Here is a 19,278-nt window from a genome sequence, read left to right as displayed (position 1 = left end):
TGGCGAGCTGCATGTTCTGCTTGTTGCGCTTTTCAAAGCCTGTATAGCAGCTGTCCTTTTGCCACTTCATGTCTCTGCCGCTCACTTTGTGAAGGGTGGTGGGGTTTGGGAGGTTAGGGTGGCTGAATGCACACTAAGGTGAAGCGGTCAGATCATCTACTGGCTTTCTGCTGCTGGCGAGCTGCATGTTCTTTTTGTTGCGCTGCACGTTGATCATTTCAAAGCCTGTACAGCAGCTGTCCTTTAGCCACTTCATGTCTCTGCCGCTGGTGTTGTGAACTGGGGGGAAAGGATGCAGGGGTTAGGGTGGCTGAATGCACGCTAAGGAGAAGTGGTCATATCATCTGCTGGCTTTTTGCTGCTGATGAGCTGCGTGTTTTGCTTGTTGCTTGTTGTTGTTTTAAGAGCTGGGAGCACATGAAGTGTGTCTGCCAAAAGAAATCCAACAACTGCTAGGTTAAATGTCTGTGGACTTGTTTTAACATTGTAAAAACAATACTTGTCCTTTATTTCTGGCCCAGGGCATGGTTACATCTCTTTCTGTGTATAGAAATGTAGGATGTATATGTAAATGTATAGGATGTATAACGCTGCTCGCATTGTGAAGGGGGTGCAGCTGAACGCATGCTAAGGAGATGCCGTTGGACCATCTGCTGTCTTTCTGCTGCTGCTGTTGCACTGCCCGTTGATCATTTTAAAGCCTGTACAGCAGCTGTCCTTTTGCCATTTTGTGTCTCTGCTGCTCGCGTTATGAAGGGGAGGGCTGAACACACGCTAAGGAGAAGCTGGCGAGCTGTGTGTTTTGCTTGTCACTTGTCGTTGTTTGAAGTCCCGCGAGAGACACTTTAACATGATCCCAGCTCTTAAAATTGTCTTCCGAGAAGATCACATCTCGTCTCCCTAGTCTCCCTCCCAAAGATTTTTTTTATAATAGAAAGATGAGCACAAGGTATTTATTTTAAGTTGCATTTGTGTTAGAATATCTGAGTACTTAACATAATAAAAAATAAATTAGTATGTTCTATAACAAAATATGGTGAAAAATAAATCAAATTGCAATAGTGTGGGAAAGATGAAGATACATTTTAACTTGGCCATCCAGGGACAGTCATAATAATGAGGGAATGAGGAGAGATTTAACTCGGTTAATCTATTAACAGACCTTACTTTGGCAAAGCTGGTAATTGATTAAATAGTTTGGTGCGGCTCCTACCTAATTTGCCTTACCTTTCTGAGTTGTCTCTCGGCTATTAGATTTATATCAAGGTAACTGAAGCACACTCTGTTTAAGAAACAGAATAATACAATTTATTGATGAACATGATTTATATTTACAGAAATATTGTAAATGCTTATATATTGACATATAAGACAGGACATGGTCAGACTAGACAGACAAACCTATAACAAAGAGAGGTTGGCTGTTTACTGGCTATTTAGAGTTCTACGTAGATAGTTTTACGACACCAAGTCATTAAAGATGATGTCTGATATTGTGTGGAATTGTTACTCCAGGTTCAAGTGAAGGATTCTTCTTGCATTAGAATGCACTCTTTCTCTTTGTGACGTGGTCCTTTGTTTGTGGTGTTCTGTGCTTTTCTCATTTAGGCCCTTTGCTGTGTTGCCTGCAAATTCATAGGAAAAAGCATTACTCTTCCTGGCATGAGAGATCAGATGCCGAAATGCCCTTCTTGAAGTAATGGCTGCTACTCAGACAATTACAATAAAACTGAAAATGTATTTTCCAAGTAAAATCATTCCTTCTTGGACCACTGCACTTTATACATTACTCCTAATAGCTTGTGGTGTACGTCTTGTTTATTCAGGGCATGCTACAATGGCAAGTTTGATGTGGTCAAAGAGATTATTCACTTGGCTGGGATGGAGAGCCTGACTAAGGAGAACATTTTCAGCGAGACCGCCTTTCACAGGTACAGTCAGAGTGGCAAGGATATTGTTCAGTTGTCTGCATGCTGTTGGCTCACAGAGTGACTGATGTACTTCAATAGACTGTCCACTTTTACATAGTGTGAGGATTTTCTGTTTGCATTAATTAGATAATCGTTCAGAGGCAGAGGGTATGTTTTATTATGTATTTATTATTAGGTATTTATTATCCTGTGACAAGCACCTAGAGGGAGGCCTGTTTTCCACGAGCAGCTAAATAGCAGCACAAAGCAAACTCCATGAAAATGTCCGAGGTTTCAGTTGTTAGTAGACAGAAAAACACTCCTTACAAGTGTCTTTGTCAGCAGCTGAACTTAAATTGACATTTTTGCAACAAGCAGCAACTGATATAAGAGAACTCCTTATAAAAATGGCTTATATAGATAGATTTGTGCAACAGAAATCAAATTGAATGTAAATGGCGTGATGAGCAACACATTAGCTCACCCAAAGAAAGCTGAAGTAGAAAAGAGCAGTGCAGTTAACTCACTCGCCTGCTTCGGGGCATATTCCTTAACTCTGCTTAGCTAGTGAACGAGAGAACAATTGAATTCAACTTTGTTTGATATTTAAAATAAAGTGTTACTTAGGTCTTGATGTGTTTGAGTCCGGATATTCTCTTAAGTGTATGCCACAATGAAAAGATAGATTGCAATTCAGACTGTGGATCGAGATTTTGTGTTAAAAGGATCGTGATATGATTTTTTTGGAAAGATCGCCCACTCCTAAATTATCTAATCAAGTTTTCAAATTTCTGTAGAATTCATTAACCCTTTGGTGAGCTACTTGAAAAGGGGTTGCGAGCTTCCGGTAGCTCACGAGTAACGTGTTGGAGACCCCTGCATTAGACTCTCCGAAAGGATCCATTCTTGACAAACCACTTAATCCAGCCTGGAGCATATGCCAGCAGTACTTTGTGCAAGGCAGGAAACGCATCTGAATGAGGAGCTAATCCATCATACGGCACACTTCTATTCTCACTCACTGTCACTGGTACCAGCCATTTTAGAGTAACCTCATATGCACATCCATTGTCCTAACCCACTTATCCAGAGTAGGGTTGCAGGGCAGCTGGATCCTCTCCCAGCAAACAGTGGGGGCAAGGCAGGAACATTCCAGTGGGCAGGGTGCCAGTCTATCTCTAATATGCACAATTTTGGGTAAACCCACAAATTCAACAGAACAGGTGAATATCCCATAGTAGCAGGGCCGAGATGCACTTATGCTATTGGAACCATGTGATGGTAGCATTAAACATTGTGCCCCCATGTTGTTTCATATTAAATAGTCACATACTGTATTTAACTGCTAGTTTGGCTTATTATTCTCACCTGTTTTCTTTAAAGCTGCATTGCTGCTCACTACTCAATCCTTTTCATTGTTCCTGCAGTAGAATTAAAAAACCACAATCCCAAAATTATCCCAAAATCAGTGCAGCCACACCAGTTTAAAAGCCACATCTTGAACAGTCATGAAGTAGCCACTTCCAAAGAGGATAACCCAACATCACCAGCCATGCTGCCTGCATTGTCCCTCACATACTGCAAATGGCTTTTCTTTCTGGATCTCAGATGCAGAAAGACCGACACAACATTCCCCCAGCCTCCATTTAAAAAGGTGCAATATTTCCAAGACTGAACATTGCGCACGTACTGTTTGTGTACACAGATTATCAAGTCTTGATTGTGTGTCAACTTCATTTCTTCCTACCACTGAATTTGCTGCTTTGTTTTGAAAACAGTGCCTGTACGTATGGAAAGAATATTGAAATGGTGAAATTTCTTCTCAGTCAGAATGCAATGATCATCAATCACCAGGGAAGAGATGGCCACACTGGTAAGCAATGATAAAGATGTTTATGTATGAATTGTATTACATGTAGCTGTTATTCCCTGGATTTGATTGGTCTCTAATTTCTTGGCTATCTTCGTTATACTAGAATTAATCTTCTGATACAGATGTCTTTGTCTTCTACAGTAATGTTTTTTCTGCTTTGCCTGACCTTTATTTTGTAGAGCGCACAGAGGAAGAACACAGCTGTTTTAGTAGCTGTTCTCATATTTCATCAAGTAAAACTCACTTAAAGTCCCAGTCCTACTGTAAAATACCATCTTAGGTCAGTGAGGCCTTTAGCCCACTTTCCTTTTATTGTCCTTAATGTTTGTTTTTTTTTAATCTCTACATTATTAGGGCTGCATAGCTCCTGTTTTCATGGACACATCCGTCTGGTGCAGTTTTTATTGGACAATGGAGCAGATATGAACCTGGTTGCCTGTGACCCAAGCAGATCAAGTGGAGAAAAGGATGAGCAAACATGCCTAATGTGGGCGTATGAGAAAGGTACCACTAGAGATTAGCACACTAGCCAAATCTCTCAGATGTGGGCTTCAAGATGGCAGACGCAATCCGTTTGATTTTGCTCTTGAATCTTCACTCTCCCTGTAGCTTCATCTGTTATGCACAAATAACCTACATGGGTGGTGTTATCATTAGTTGGAGTCGCTGCCTGATTCCTTACCTTCATACAGGTACATAACTTACCAGTTTGTGAATTGCACTCATTCAGTTAGAAAAGCACTCTTTTTAGGTTGGTATTCCTACTTTTATTGATACAAAAAGAGAATTACAAAAATTCATGGGATACTTCATGATCAACTCCCAAATCACAATAAAGCAAGTCAATAGGGGCAGACTACTGAATATTACTCATTGTATTTAATGCTCTACAGTCATTTATGTGGTGCTGTTGTTTAAAAATCAACTGTATTTTATATGTATTTTTATATACTGTTTCAGTTGCTGATGGCCAACACACCTAAGAATTTTATCACCCAAAAAATTGATCATAAAATCAGACTGACTTATAAGCCTGTTCAAAAATACGACATGTTGTTTCTTCCTGCCTCCTCCAATCTCACATCAGTTTCTCAGACACATCAAATTTTGTTGCAGCAGCACAGTTACCAATTTCTTTTGCCACTTCATCGACAAAGCAGTGCAAACGTTGCTTCGGAATAGTTTGGGTATTACCGCGAGGTCACGTAGGCACAATAGAGAGAGAAAGAGAGAGTTTAGGAGGACGCACTGATGCAGCACATTGCCACACCCACATAGAAAAAAAAGGCAGTGTGCTCCATGGTTACTCTTTCAGGTGGGCGTTAGCATATCATAATCTCTTGGACCAATCGCATGAGTTTTGTGCATTCGACTTATACAACTGACATTATAAAATACTGGAAATTATATGGTAAAATCAAGCCCCAACTTATCCACAGGAGAACTTAAATGCAAGAGTTAGACTATTAAAGCAAAAAAAAAAAAAAAATTACCAATATAACATTTATGGAAACCCTCCTGTATATTATAGACATTGGTAAAGTGTAGTGATTCTGATTTGTTTTGCGGGAATGCCTTATTCAGCTAAATATGTTAAAAAAAAAAAAAAAAAAAAAAAAAAAAAATGAAAGACAGTCATTCATTATTGGTGACTCAATCTAGTACCTTAATAAGAAAAGGCGAAGTTACTTTTATGGTAATCAGTCTGCTCATGTACATTTCTTTCTCCTGCAGGCCATGATGCTATTGTCACATTGCTGAAGCACTACAAGAGACCTCAAGATGAGTCTCCTTGTAATGAATATTCTCAGCCTGGAGGAGGTTAGTACATCTGTTGGTATCAGGAAAGCACCAGGTATGAAACTGCAGGCCTGCTCTTACGCCACATTATAGACAAGTGTATTTAGGCAATCCCGGGAGAGCTGGGCCAGTAAATAACACCAACGATATCTATGGTTGCTTAAGGTATTTGGCCACTGTTGGGGAAAAGGATGCCTAAAAGATATATAGATATATAATTTAGTAGTAATAGTATTGTCACATGTATTGAGTACAGTGAAATTTTTGCTTGATTTATGCATCTGCCTACGGAGTGAACCCTTGGCATGGGCACATTGACATAGTGCTTTGTAGAGGTATAAGCAAACTAAAAACCAATTTTAGCAATGAAATATTGAAAGGAAACAACCTTGACACTTCTTCACCACCAGAGCTCTTAAAGAACAGTATATTGGGTGTGTTTTCAGGTGTGACTGATGTGCTGTACTGGGTCACGGCTGTATGTCATTTTTCCGTATGAATTTGTTTTTATACCATCCCAATACAAGACTTGTAAAGTCCACCTTAAGAGTGTTTGGGCAGGGAATTCATACCCAGACTCTGGGAGCTCTTCAGCAGCAATGCTAACTATCGTGTCACTGTGCCGCCCAGCATATTGTAATAAAGTACTTTGTATGTTGTGAATATTTCTATATAGCCATGAATGAAAACTGGTTACCACCTACACTTTGAATAACTAGTGGACATTGAGAATCTATTGCCACTGTGTTTCCTGTCGGTCAAAGTGAGTATTGCCCTTTCTGCTAGGCTTTTAGTGGCACAAAAGGCCTGATAAGACAGCAGATATAAATGGGATACAGAAATCCAGCTTCACTTTGCTCCTGCCTACAGTACATTCTAGAATAAACCACTGGACTGTAGCTCCTACTGTACCAGGATCAGTCTGTGTATAACTTGATAACAAAGGTGTAAATCAAAGTTGAACTGACATCTTTGCAGAGCCCCCTTTCAGACCAGAAGGTGGCAAATGGGCACCCAAGTCCAAACAAAGAGCTTTAATTCAGTAAGTGACAACTGTGGTGGACAAGAGAACGCGTCTATGAGCAGGCACAGATTTTGTAACTGGATGTGATTCTAATCCAGCCACGGGAGGTTACTCCTTCCTTCAATGTCTGAAAAACGTTACAAAATAGCTCTTTTCAAGGATACTTATGATGTGCTCATTAAATATGATGAGCTAAGAAGTTCTTACTACAGCAACTTCTTTACAAAAACTGTCTATGATTTGGGAAGATTTTCGGTTAAGAAACATTGTCATCCTCAAAATGATGGAATATAATGGTATTTGGTTATCTCTAAATCTCAGAATCCTTGCAATCAGATTCTTGTGAAGATGTTTAACTGGAATGAATTTTCATGTGTGTTGACAGATTAGAATCAAAAAAAGCCTGTGCTTCTGAAGGAAGTCCTCCGCTGATTTAATTTATCCAGATTAAAAGGAAGGCTGTAGGTCAGACACTATCAATGAAACAGAACCTGAATGAAAACAAAAAGTCCAATCTACTTGATGCTGAGGAAAGAGGAGTTATGAGACAGGTTGTGTTCAACAGCTGGACAAGTTCTAACACACTTTAAAAGAATTTCTCCTTTCCATCCTTAAAAACACATGCTCAATTTGATTGAATGTATTAAAAGCAAGACAAAATTCCATACAATCAAGCTTAACAAAACTAAATTCAATTCAACCCTCATATATGAGAAACAGAGAGAGGCCAACAACCAGAGTAAAATTTTTGAGAGTAGTAAAGTGAGAAAGGAATCCTTCTCCCCAGCATAAATGCTTATTCTAAAATATTATTGATCAGATCCTGCTAGGTTTTTAAAGAGTTTTGAACAGATCCTCTAAAAGAGAGTTCGATTTTTTTCCAATTTCAAATAGTATATAACATCAGTTACCCAGTGACTTAGCAGAGGTGGGTTAGGATTCTTCCAGTTGAGCAAGATAAGTCTACGTGCTAATATGGAAGTAAAGGCGATCACAGTTTGTTTGTTCTTCTCCACTTCACGTCCATCTGGGAGTCCACCAAACACAACTATTAATGGATTTGGAGTGATTGTGACACCAAGGCTGTCTGAAAGGCATTTAATGATTTTGGTCCAAAATGGTGTTAATTTGGTAAACATGTGGCCTACTTAGGCTGGAGCTCGATTGTAGTCTTCACAATTTGATTGTTTCTTGACAGTGTTGGGATAAGAATGGTTCAGCTATTGTTATATAGTGTGAATATTTCCTAAGGAGAGCTGAAATGTTTAACATATTGCTTTTCATGCTTTTTATAAGTGCTGTCACCGGCCTCATTAAGCTTTCTATTGAATTCACTTTCAACCAAGAAGATGGTCGTAGGCTAGTATGAATTAGAGCCAACAGAAGAGTTCTCTCGTGAGTGTGAAAATCTATCTATGGATCTGTCCATTCATTTTATGAACTTGGTTTTTCCCTTAGAGGTCTTCACACAAAGAACCTTAGACACATAGAAAGAATTATCAAGTAGTGTGGTCAAATGTAGGACTAAAGGGACTTTGATGTTATTTTGGAAAATCTAGGTGAATAGGATTGGTGAGATTGTTGGGCTGAATGGACAGTTATCGTCAAAATTCTTCGAATGTTCTGCATTAGGATAAATCCTGCTGGTACTAATGAAAGTTCATATATTTCTATGCACTACTTACTGGTCTTTACTGTAATGGAAACACATGTAATAATTGTCCTAGGAGTATTTGTAATATTTCCTTTGACAAAGTACTTTTTGTTCCAGATGGGTCTTATGTTTCTGTCCCGTCCCCACTTGGAAGAATTAAGAGCATGACAAAAGGTAAGTTAACCTGTATGAATATTAATGAAGTTGATATCAAATCTTTTTATATGTCAGTAATGTTTTATGAATATTAAAAAAATAACATGAATCCATCCAGTTTATGGTATGTATGATTAATCCAGCTATTTATGGTCAACTCCATATTCATTTCAAGCTCATGGGGAGCTAGAGCCTTCGCTTCAAGGCAGGCTGATAGTCCATTACGAGGCTCAGTCATGGAAACACTTACTAACTCAAACTAGACCAGTGCTTAGTCATTGTTTAATCTAACCTTCATGTTTATGGGATGCGGGAGTAAAGAGGAGCACCCTAAGAAAAATTACTCGGAGAACAGAGAACATCATAGAGACCATGATTAGGACTGGGACTGAGTCCCACTCTCTTGGAGCGGTGAAGCAGCAGTGCTAACCACTTCATTACACCAGACCCTGACTTTTACATAAGTATGGGATTGGTTTAAAGGGGAAATGTATATAGATGAAAGCAAATTTTAAAAATGTAATACATTGTATGCATTTTCTCATCAATTGTTTTATGTTCTTTTTTTGTAAGTGTCATAGCATTTGTGGTCTGATTTAGAAAACATTTTCTAATAGTTTTAAGTGCAATTAGGATGTTCACAAAATGCACATTATAGAGAGTGAGCAATGTATTGTTGCCGATTCCACTAGTATTTTTGACACTCAAAACATCATCTGTTTTCTTTGCTTTAGATTACAATTTTTTCAACAAGAAAGATTAATAAACAAAAGAAATCATTGCTAAATTTCAATTATATTGCAGAATAAAAGACAAAATGTTTTTAGTATGCTGATTGACAAATCCACAGTTTAATTGGATGCTGGTAAGGTATTGCGGTTTCTTTCTTATAGATCTAATAACAACAGAAGGTGCAAATTGAATTTGCATCAGATATTAGTAACAGCTCACAAGCTGTTAAATGAAATTTGTCTAAATGAAATTCTGAACAAAGAATCAAAGTCGAAGCCAGATAAAGGTTCAATAACACTAATAAAGAATATTAACAACCATGTGCAGAGATTTATTTATTTTGGCAGATGACCATGACCAGGAAGTGCACAGTGCTGACCTTTTATCTTGTTGACACCATGCCCCTCTGGGGTTTTTTTTAATAGTAACAGCAAAACAACTGATGCATAAAATGCTGTCGGAAAAAAGACACAAAAATATATAACCAGTATAAAGCTATTTTTAATCAAAGCCAATACTAATATTGGGTTCTTCAACCTCCAAAACCCATGCCCAGTTATAACATGTAATTATATGAGGCTTAAAAAGGGGGAGACGTTAATTTAAAATGAACACAAACCATAACACATATGAGTCACTTTGGCATGAGCTTGATTCTGGTGTTAACAAGTTAACAAATATCTGTCATGTTTGCATCCTTCCTTCCCCTGAACTACGTGTCTCAAATCATGTACACTACACAAACACTTTTGAAATGACCACTAGAGGGGGTATATCGCCACATCCCTGCTAGAATAAGGGCAAATGCAGGATCTTTAAATATTTAGTCTCACAAAATATTCTGTCACTCTCTAATATGAAAAGCACAAAAGGCAGAAGGGAGTTGCTGGAAAAGGCAATCCAAGATGAACAAGGCCCCAGTTCAGTAAACTCACCGACTCCAGAGCACATACACAGTGAACTGCCAGAAAATGTGGAAGTTCCTCCAAATATATATAGGGCAGAGGGAAGTTCCTGGTGATTATTGAAAGATGGCCTGCCTCTTGGGAGACCAGCAATGAAACACAAGGCACATAACAAAGGCAGCTTATACACAAAGAAACCAAACAATACCCCAGACTAATAAAACACATATGTAATATCAAATATGCAACTCAATTCATAATAGTAACATAAGCAAAAGAATCAAACATGAACAAAGAAGACATTAAACAAAGATTTGAACCCCCTAGCCAGGGGAGGAACCATTGCTGAAGTATAACACTTCTGTTCTGAGAGTGAACATTTTTTGTATAGTCTTACTATGATAAATCAGTTAGGATCGTTATTCTGTACTAAATTGTGCTGGTGATATTTATTTATGTAATTGAAAAAGTGTGCACCCGGTGATGGCTTATCCTTAAGTTTATGATGTGATCGTGTATCGTTTATTTATGGTAGTTGTGGAGCAGATCATGTGATTAAGTATCTGGCCAGGGGTCCCAATCACAGGGTACTAAGAAGCTGTAAGACGTATCGGCACATGAGCATGTAAGAAGGAAACAAACCACATCACAGTCTGCATGCAAAGATATTTTTTATGTGCAGATTTGCTGTAAGTTTGTGGGCCCATTACCAAACTGCCTATCTAGAATTATCATTATATTTAATATTTTCATTTTTCTAAATTTCATTTTTGGATTCCTCGAAACCATTGTAGAAAAAACTTTTAATCACAGTAAACAGATATCCTTTGTTGATAATTGCAATAATAAATGCACATTGCTGCTGAATTCTTTTGTTGTCTGCTTTTTTCTTAAAACACAGCACAGGATGAGCCTTCAAGAACTGTTTTAAACTGACAAAAAGATGCAACGCTAACTCCACGATAAGAATTTCTGATTTAGGTTTCCAGTTTCATTACTTCCTCCCTTTTTTTTTTTCTTGCTAGAAAAAGCCGAAGTCCTCCTCCTGCGTGCCAGCCTCCCATCTCATTTCCACCTCCAGCTGTCAGAACTTGAGTTCCATGAAATTATTGGATCAGGTAAATGTCTAGGAACCTGCATGATGCCTTGATATTATCAATTTCTCAGATACATGCAATTAAATATACATTTCTTTATTTAGGATCATTTGGAAAGGTTTACAAAGGGCGATGCCGAAATAAAATTGTAGCAATTAAACGGTAAGCATCAGCTTTACATCCTCTTTCAGAGTCCCGTTTCATGGTTGAATCTCGTTCTGATACACTGTAGTCCTATCTTCACCCGTTTATTCTGGTAGATTAAAGGTCTTTTCTTGGGTTTTACATTTGAAATGTATATGTATATGTATATATCCAGCCAAGACTTTGCTCAATTAATAACATCCTGGATGACTGGATACAATTCAGTAAATAACAAATCTCTTCTCCTTCTACCATCCAGCATTTTTAAAATGATGAAAGCTATTAATTGTTATGATCTGCTGCTTTACTTAAATTTTTCTGGTTTTCAATAAAATGTATATACATAAACTATGGTTTTGAAACCCAAGTAATTCATTTCTAACATTGGTATTCACTTTGATTAAGTTTTAACAGTGTTAAAGATCAATCACGTTTTCCCACAACACTATTGTGCTTTCCATGGGTGGTGAAATTTTAGGGAGTAATTGTTGATGGCTGCTAAGCAGGGACAACCTCAAATGCACAATGTGTAATGGCCTTGTCACAATGGTATAAAGGTCAAAGTTACACACTTTCTAGTTGTCCAGAATTGTGGATTCACTGAAAGTATTTAGTGCTGATTTTTTCTTGTTTTTGTGGCAAAAATGTTATGGCGAATGATCCTTCCTCTATTTGATGATTTTGATGTATTTGTCGTGTTCTGTCTCCGGTTTACCTGATTATGAATCTTGTCCTGTTTTTTGACTATGATTCATCTCCTTTTTATTAAAAAAAATAATGCCATAGTGTTTCCCTTTGCAGGCAGTAAACTATCCAAAAGAAAATTATAGCTCACCTTTGGGCTTATCGCTCTCTTTTTTCCGTAGTCTGTCTCTGTGTAGCTGGGTCACCTGAAAAGTTGCTTTACTCCTCTTAAAATGCATGCAACTTTTTTCATACAGCATTTGATTTTAAGCTTCCCTTATTTGTAAATAAATGTATGTTAAAAGTATGTAAGTGTGTAGATACAACAGAAATGGAGCATTTGGACATTTAAAGCACAGATCATGACAGCTTATTGATTATTTTTGGCTGTTTGCTCCATTGTATTGTAAAATCCATGATTTTCTGTATTTTTATTTATAATTAATTTGGAAAGTGCTTCATAATTTTGTTTTCAGTTTCATCTTGCTTCTGTTAATGAATAACAACACATAGTATTAAAAAACAAAGAGCAATGAATAGTTTTTTTCTATGCAATGACTTGATGTATAGGATATTCATTTTGTTTGTTTCCTCTGTTGACTTCTGATTTTTGTTTTAGATACTGTCCATCCTCAAACTGTTTTCCCTCTACAGATACCGGGCCAATACGTATTGCTCCAAGTCTGATGTGGATATGTTTTGTCGTGAGGTCTCTATTCTCTGTCAGCTCAACCACCCTTGTGTTATCCAGTTTGTTGGTGCATGTTTGGATGATCCAAGCCAGTTTGCTATAGTTACCCAGTATGTCTCGGGGGGGTCTCTATTTTCCTTGCTTCATGAACAGAAAAGGTATATCAAAAATTCTCACATGCCTTTCTCCATAATTATTCCAAACAGAATAACTTTTCTTTATAATTTCTCTCTAGTTTTGTAAATAGTCATGTAACACTGAATGACTTTTTGAAGTGTGTGATTGTGTAAGAGACTTTGAGGATCATAAAATTTTCCTGTTGGTAGCATTATAGTGCATTGTAACCCTCTGACAAGTTGTCTCAGTCTAGGGATGGCATCACCAATGAGACACTAACAGAATGAGCTGGCATTCCATCCTTTAAATGAGCAGCTGCAGGGAAGCCTATAAAAATGGCAAATCTGCCACAGTTTCACAAACTCCAACTAGATCAGCAGCAGCAAGCAGTCCTTTAAAGGACAGTGAGATATCTAAGGTGCAAGAATCCATTGGGTCAGCACCAGAGAGCACCGCACAACGCTATAGTGTTATACATCATGGTTATCTGGTTTCCTCACTTTATGTGGAGAAACAAACAGCCCACCAAAAGCTGCCATTATTTCTGAAATGCCTAATACTGATCTTAATTTTACCACAGAATTATTGACCTCCAGTCCAAGCTGATCATTGCTATAGATGTAGCCAAAGGAATGGAATACCTGCACAACCTTACTCAACCAATCATTCACAGAGATCTTAACAGGTAAGCCATTTTCATTTAATTCAGACTTAATGTAAATGATATTTAAACAACCTTTAATGACATCTAGTCAGAAGGCAAATGATTAATACAGTGGTTTTATTCACAAACACTATACACTAGCACCACTAAATTATTTAGATTGGGTTTAGGTTATGATAAATTAACAACATAAAAAAGTCAAGAATAAAAATAATTCAGCCTCAGCAGGCACTGTGTAGAGTAAAGTATCTTCTCTTTCACAAATCATCTAAAAGAGAACAGAAGAATAGCATATGAGTTAGGAAGCTTAATATAAACATATTTTAGACACGTTGATACATTCATTCCATTTACTACAGCAGATGCACTGTTAACAAAGGCTTGTCTTCTCTCAAAGCTTTTTTGGCTTTTAAAATTTTAGATTGCTTTTTACGTGTAAATATATAATCAGTAAATGCATTCATATGAAAAAATTTATATTTTCACTTTATATACATTGCTATTAAATAATTAAAAAGCATTTATATGTTTTCATTATTTTTTGTGGTGACCGATGGTCCTGTTTTGGTACGTACCTTTGTAAAACCTTCCAGTGTAGCTTTTTAACAAGGGGTCTTCAATCTTTATATAGTACTGGTAGTACTATATAAAGTATAATACTTTATATAGTATGGTACTGGTCTGGTCGCTCTGCCATAAAGCCCAAATCAGTGGAGTGTTGAGATGGCAGATCTTCTGGAAGATTCTCCCATTGCCAGATAGGTTCTCTGGTGCTCAGCCAAAGTGACCATTGGGTTATTGGCTCTGTCAGCTGTAGGAGGATTCGTGATTGTTCCAAACTTATTCCATTTAAAAATTATGTATGCCACTGTGCTCTTAAGAACCTTTGATGTTACAGAAATGTTACAGAAGTGTCTCGTCACAATCCTGTCCATAAGCTCAGAAAGCAATTCCTTTGACCTCATGTCATGGTTTTTGCTTTGATACACATTATCAGCTGTGGGACCCTCGATAGACAGCTGCATGTCTTTCCTAATCCTGTCCAATCAATTGAACTGAGTACAAGTGGATTCCAAACAAGGTGCAGAAACACCTCAATGACGATCTGTAGAATGGGATACACCTGAGCCAAATTTCAAATGTCATAGCAAATGGTCTCAATGTTTGTGTCAATGTCATATTTCAGTTTTTTTTGCTTTTTTAGTGAATCTGAAAAAATTCCTACACTCTTGTTTTCACTATGTCCTTCTGGGGTATTGAGTGTTTTTTGATGTGAAAAAAAATGAATTTAAATGATTATATGTTGTGTGCAGATTTATACAGTATGTACAGTATGTATGTGTGTGTGTGTATATATATATACATTGTTTGTGCAATAGCGGCTAAGCGAGTGACTCTTTCTTCGGAGGTTTAGTTTTGCCGACTTGCTCACCTCGCTTGTGTGTCCTCAGAGCCCTTACCCCGACTCCACCTCTCACTTTCAAGACAGACAGACAGACAGACTTCCATGCGTAGACGTTTATATTCTTTTTTTTAAGTTTGAATTTCAATCTGATTATTAGGTGGTTACCTGCCAGGTGATGCTTGTGGTTGGTCGGCCAGTTGGCAAACATGTGCCACGTCTTCTCAGTTGTGAGAGGCAGCTCATAGATATGTGATACAGTACCTGCCAAATAATACAAAGAGTACACGACACGTGTTTCACCTTTATTGGGGTTCATCAGGTGTACGCACTTTTGCATTCCCCTTATGGGGATTGAATCTTGGACGTCAGTGCCTGAGGCGAAGCAACTGGTTTGCTTGTTTGCCATTGTAAAGATCGGCGTAGTACATTCTTTTTTTTAAGTCTGAATTGCAATCTGATTATTAGGTGGTTACCTACCAGGTAACACTTGTGGTGCCAAATCTCAGAGTGTTTCTCCTTAGCTCCTCCTGAATGAAAACCATCTTTTAGTCAAGTGTCATAATTCTTAGCCTTTCTCATTTTTCTCCTTCCTAGTGTTCTCACTTCTGTTCGTGCTAGCCTTTGGCATGAGCAACGTAGGTAGTTTTCATCATGATGAAGAGAGAGTGCAGAGAGTCAGAACTGGCCCATGTGACAGACAATTATTGTGACCATGTAAGGCACATGACCTTGATAGGCACACTTTGATACAGTACTACCTCATGATGTAAGTAAGCTCTAAACACACTCCCATTTTATTTCTATATCAAGTTTTTAAAAATTAAGTGAGTTAAACGCTGCTGTTGGAGCTCAAGAAGGCCAACAATAAATCCTGCTGAACATTCAGGTTGAAGACAGCGCTGTGGTCACAAGTAGGGGCACATATCCCCTTAAGCAGGAACCACTGCTTAAGTGGCCTGAACCACTTACCAGTCAACTGGGTGAGACACCAGAGGTATTCTTGTGTCTATTTTCTGACCACACAACCAGGTGAGCTTATAGGTGGGAGAGGAGCAGCAACATGGGCTCACCTGGATTGAAGGAGGATAAACTCCCGAACAAGACCAGAGTCAGGAGGTGAGGTGGGATCATGCTTGGGTAAGTTCAAGTGAGGCTACTTTTGTGTCGTGTTAAATTGTGCGTTTCTCTTCAATTCGGTTAACCTTTTGTTGGTTTTACCCTACTCTGTTTCAATAAATCCCCTTTTGTTGTGAACTTGGCCTATTATCTGTGTGTTCTTTTGAGTTTGAGGCTTGCTCAAGAGGGTATACAATCTGACAGTTTGTTTACTACCTAAAGGAAACATTATTTCTGTATCTATATGTTGGGTCTGCTTGTTTTTTTATTTTATTAACTTCTAAATATACTATACTGAAACACATACAATATGTAAAGACTCAAGCACTTGAGCATAAAGCCTACCACCTGGGATACTGTAATATTTCTGATTAAACCATACTGCAACAAACCTTAAACATCTGAATCAACATTAAAAAGTAAGTTTACTAAACATGTTTCAGGCCTGTGTATCCTATAGACTAACAAAATGGAAAAAAGAAAAAAGTTAAAATAATTTTACAGAAACAACAGAAATAACATTCTTACCCTGCTTAACCCAATTTAGAGTCACAGGGGGCCGGAGCCCATCACAAGATGCAGACTAGAAACTGGCCTGACCAGGACAGGAGTACATCACCAGTCCTGCTTATGCCCAAAAGTGCACTCACTGTCACAAAAAGCCAATTTAAAATCCCCAGTTAGACTATTATTGGTGATGTAGGGGAGAAAAAGGGCATACCTGGTGAAAAACTCACACAGACAAGGGTAGAATCTGTAAACTACATATTGAAAATGTGGAAATATGTTTTCCATACATATTTTGTTCTTGCTGTATTGATTTACCAGTTACATTACTTACAGATTTCTAGGTCACCTTCTTTATTGATGATGCTACAGCCCAAGTCATTTTCTGGGTTTTCTATTTGGAATGCATGTGAGGCTGATTTTGTTCCAGTACTGTTAGGCTCCCTGGAGCAAAAAGAAGCCTTCTGATTTTGATTTCCAGCAGTGTGGATGTCCATCTTATCGGTGGTCTTTGGAGTTGGCTGAACTGTCGTCTTCGATTTTCCATATGTAAACCACAACATGCTGGCACCCAGCAAGAGCATAACTGTTATTTTAAAAGAAAATGAACACTATGTCAATGTATTCTATTGACTCAAAAGTCATTGAAGCAATCAAGACTTGACAACGGCTTTATTTGTCTTGTTAGAGCTGTTTGTTTGATGGGCTAAATGCACTAAAATCACAAGGTGTGTGTGCCTTCAGTCCCTAAGAGTGTCCCCTTGAGAGAAAAGTTACTTTTATGCATTATAAGGCATGTTGTTTATTATTACACTACTTCATAGAGAAAATAATGAGGTATTTGAATATGTTATATATCTGTTTTTATATACCTGTACTCCTGTCCTAGAACTCAAAAAAAGGATTAAAGTATTTAGGCATAGGCACTTCCTAGAATGTGCGTTGGATCAAATGCAGTTATACAAAAGCAGTGTTAAGATTTGTATTCAGTTTCAATTATTTCCTCGTTTCTTGCCTCTGTTATTTCATATGTCTGACAATATGTTTTTGGGGCCATAGGACCATTTTGAATGATTTCTTCTGTTAGAAATAGTTTTTTAATAGTTACATATTTTTTACATCTTTTTCCGACACCATCTTGGTTTTTCACTGAACCACTATTGGTTGCTACAACCTTGCTATGCACAACCCTTGGAAGTGTATGGTTGGCACAGTGCCTTTTCTAGTCATCTGAGTTTGCAGACAAATCTAAAGAATATCTCTGCATATCTCTTTTTCTGGCTTTCACTGTGATTGTCCGTTTAGTGATTAGGTTTGATGAAAGTTAGGATGGATTCTCGGTAACAACATTTTTTGGCTAACATTTTTGATGTTTCTTCTTCTGGGCACCTCTGTGTTTCAAAAAGTTCCCTGTTCCTGGGAAAACATAGGACGAAGTGGAGAAATGTAATCTTTTGAAATAAGTGTTGGTTTATATCAGCAGTCCTCATTTTGCCCATACTTTATACTGATGGTGGAAATACTAACTGAAAATATTAGAAATGATAAACTGTGGGGATTACTCTTTTCTGCTGATTTGTCCATAGTTGCAGATTTGGAATATTAGCTACAAAAAAGAGTATGTAATTGGGAAGAAGCCCAGGAAGACACAGGATTAGGAATTAACACTGAAAATACAAAAGTTATGGTGTGCAGTAAATGAAGGGAAGAAAGAATAAGAGTTGTGGACAGAAGAAAGGTAGAACTAAGACCAGTGGGTCACTTCAGATATCTGGGTTCAATGTTCAAGGCAAAACGTGGTTGTGAAACAACAAGAAAGGAAAGAGTTAGTGAAAGATGGATACAATGGAAGGATGTGGGAGGAATTAAAATGAACAAAGGTTGGCAATAAAGCCACAAAAGTATAAGCTATTTAAGACAGTAGTCCAGCCAATGCTGCTGTATGGCTATGACACTTGGGCGATCAGAAAGGATTTCACCAGAAGAGAAATGTGCATGCTGAAATGGCTGCTGTGGTCCTCTAAGTGAAAGAAAAACAAATGAGGAAATTTATAAAATGGTAGGGGTCAGGTGTATTAAGGAGAAACCCATGAACTGTAGACTGAGGTGGTTTGGACACGTTGTATGCAATAGGGAGGACGACCCATTTTTAAATACATGGTGGCTATTTGTGGAAGAAAGAAAATTGAGAGGATGGCAGAGGTGGAGAGACTTGGTGGCAAGAGATTTGAAGGTGTTGGTCTGAGATTAAAGAATACTACAGAGAAGGATAAATGGAGGTGGAGGTCTGACCTCTAACTGTTTCAATTAAAAGAAGAGGACATATGGAAATGATAGATGATACCAAACAGCTTGGAGAGAGCCATAGTTTGATATTTGAAATTGATTTCAAATTTGGGTTCTTAGCCATGGGACCACGTCTTTCCTGCTTGTATACATTCACCTGCTTCCTTCACCCAGTATTTCTGTCAGGGTGATGGATAAAGCAAGACTAGTTCATTCTAGTGCAGAGTACAGTAAAGGATCAGCTGGCACATAGAAATAAATTCTTCTGAAGGCACAAGACACATCATTGGGTCTGCTTATGTGTTCTAAGAATAGAATGACTTAAAAAGAAACAATAAATTGTACAACACTGCTAGGCCATAATCTTCTTCTTCTTTCGGCTGCTCTCATTAGGCCATAATACTAACCTAAAAGTAGAAGAAGAATGTAAACAGCAGCCTTAGATAGACCTACAAGCCTGCCATACTCATCTGACTTTGTCCACTCAGTGCAGTTGGCAGACTGTTAACAAGC

The 19,278-nt window shown here is 37.9% G+C and overlaps 1 protein-coding gene across 3 annotated transcripts in view; it reads left to right on the top strand.

Moving 5' to 3' along the window:
* The window catches only part of tnni3k (TNNI3 interacting kinase), a 106,124-nt gene that overhangs the window by 24,034 nt on the left and 62,812 nt on the right, over window positions 1-19,278 (top strand). For all 3 annotated transcript variants that reach the window (XM_051932946.1, XM_051932947.1, XM_051932945.1), the window contains exons 9-17: window positions 1,827-1,931; window positions 3,689-3,783; window positions 4,138-4,287; window positions 5,518-5,604; window positions 8,379-8,435; window positions 11,080-11,172; window positions 11,256-11,313; window positions 12,634-12,828; window positions 13,368-13,472. In XM_051932946.1, coding sequence (XP_051788906.1) covers window positions 1,827-1,931; window positions 3,689-3,783; window positions 4,138-4,287; window positions 5,518-5,604; window positions 8,379-8,435; window positions 11,080-11,172; window positions 11,256-11,313; window positions 12,634-12,828; window positions 13,368-13,472 — 945 coding nt within the window. The remainder of the gene's footprint in view (window positions 1-1,826; window positions 1,932-3,688; window positions 3,784-4,137; window positions 4,288-5,517; window positions 5,605-8,378; window positions 8,436-11,079; window positions 11,173-11,255; window positions 11,314-12,633; window positions 12,829-13,367; window positions 13,473-19,278) is intronic.

The sequence above is a fragment of the Erpetoichthys calabaricus genome, chromosome 10 (assembly GCF_900747795.2).
Source record: "Erpetoichthys calabaricus chromosome 10, fErpCal1.3, whole genome shotgun sequence".
In the NCBI taxonomy this organism is placed as follows: Eukaryota; Metazoa; Chordata; class Cladistia; order Polypteriformes; family Polypteridae; genus Erpetoichthys; species Erpetoichthys calabaricus.
The sequence above is the reverse complement of the archived record's forward strand: the minus strand, read 5'-3'. Positions and strand labels throughout refer to the sequence as shown.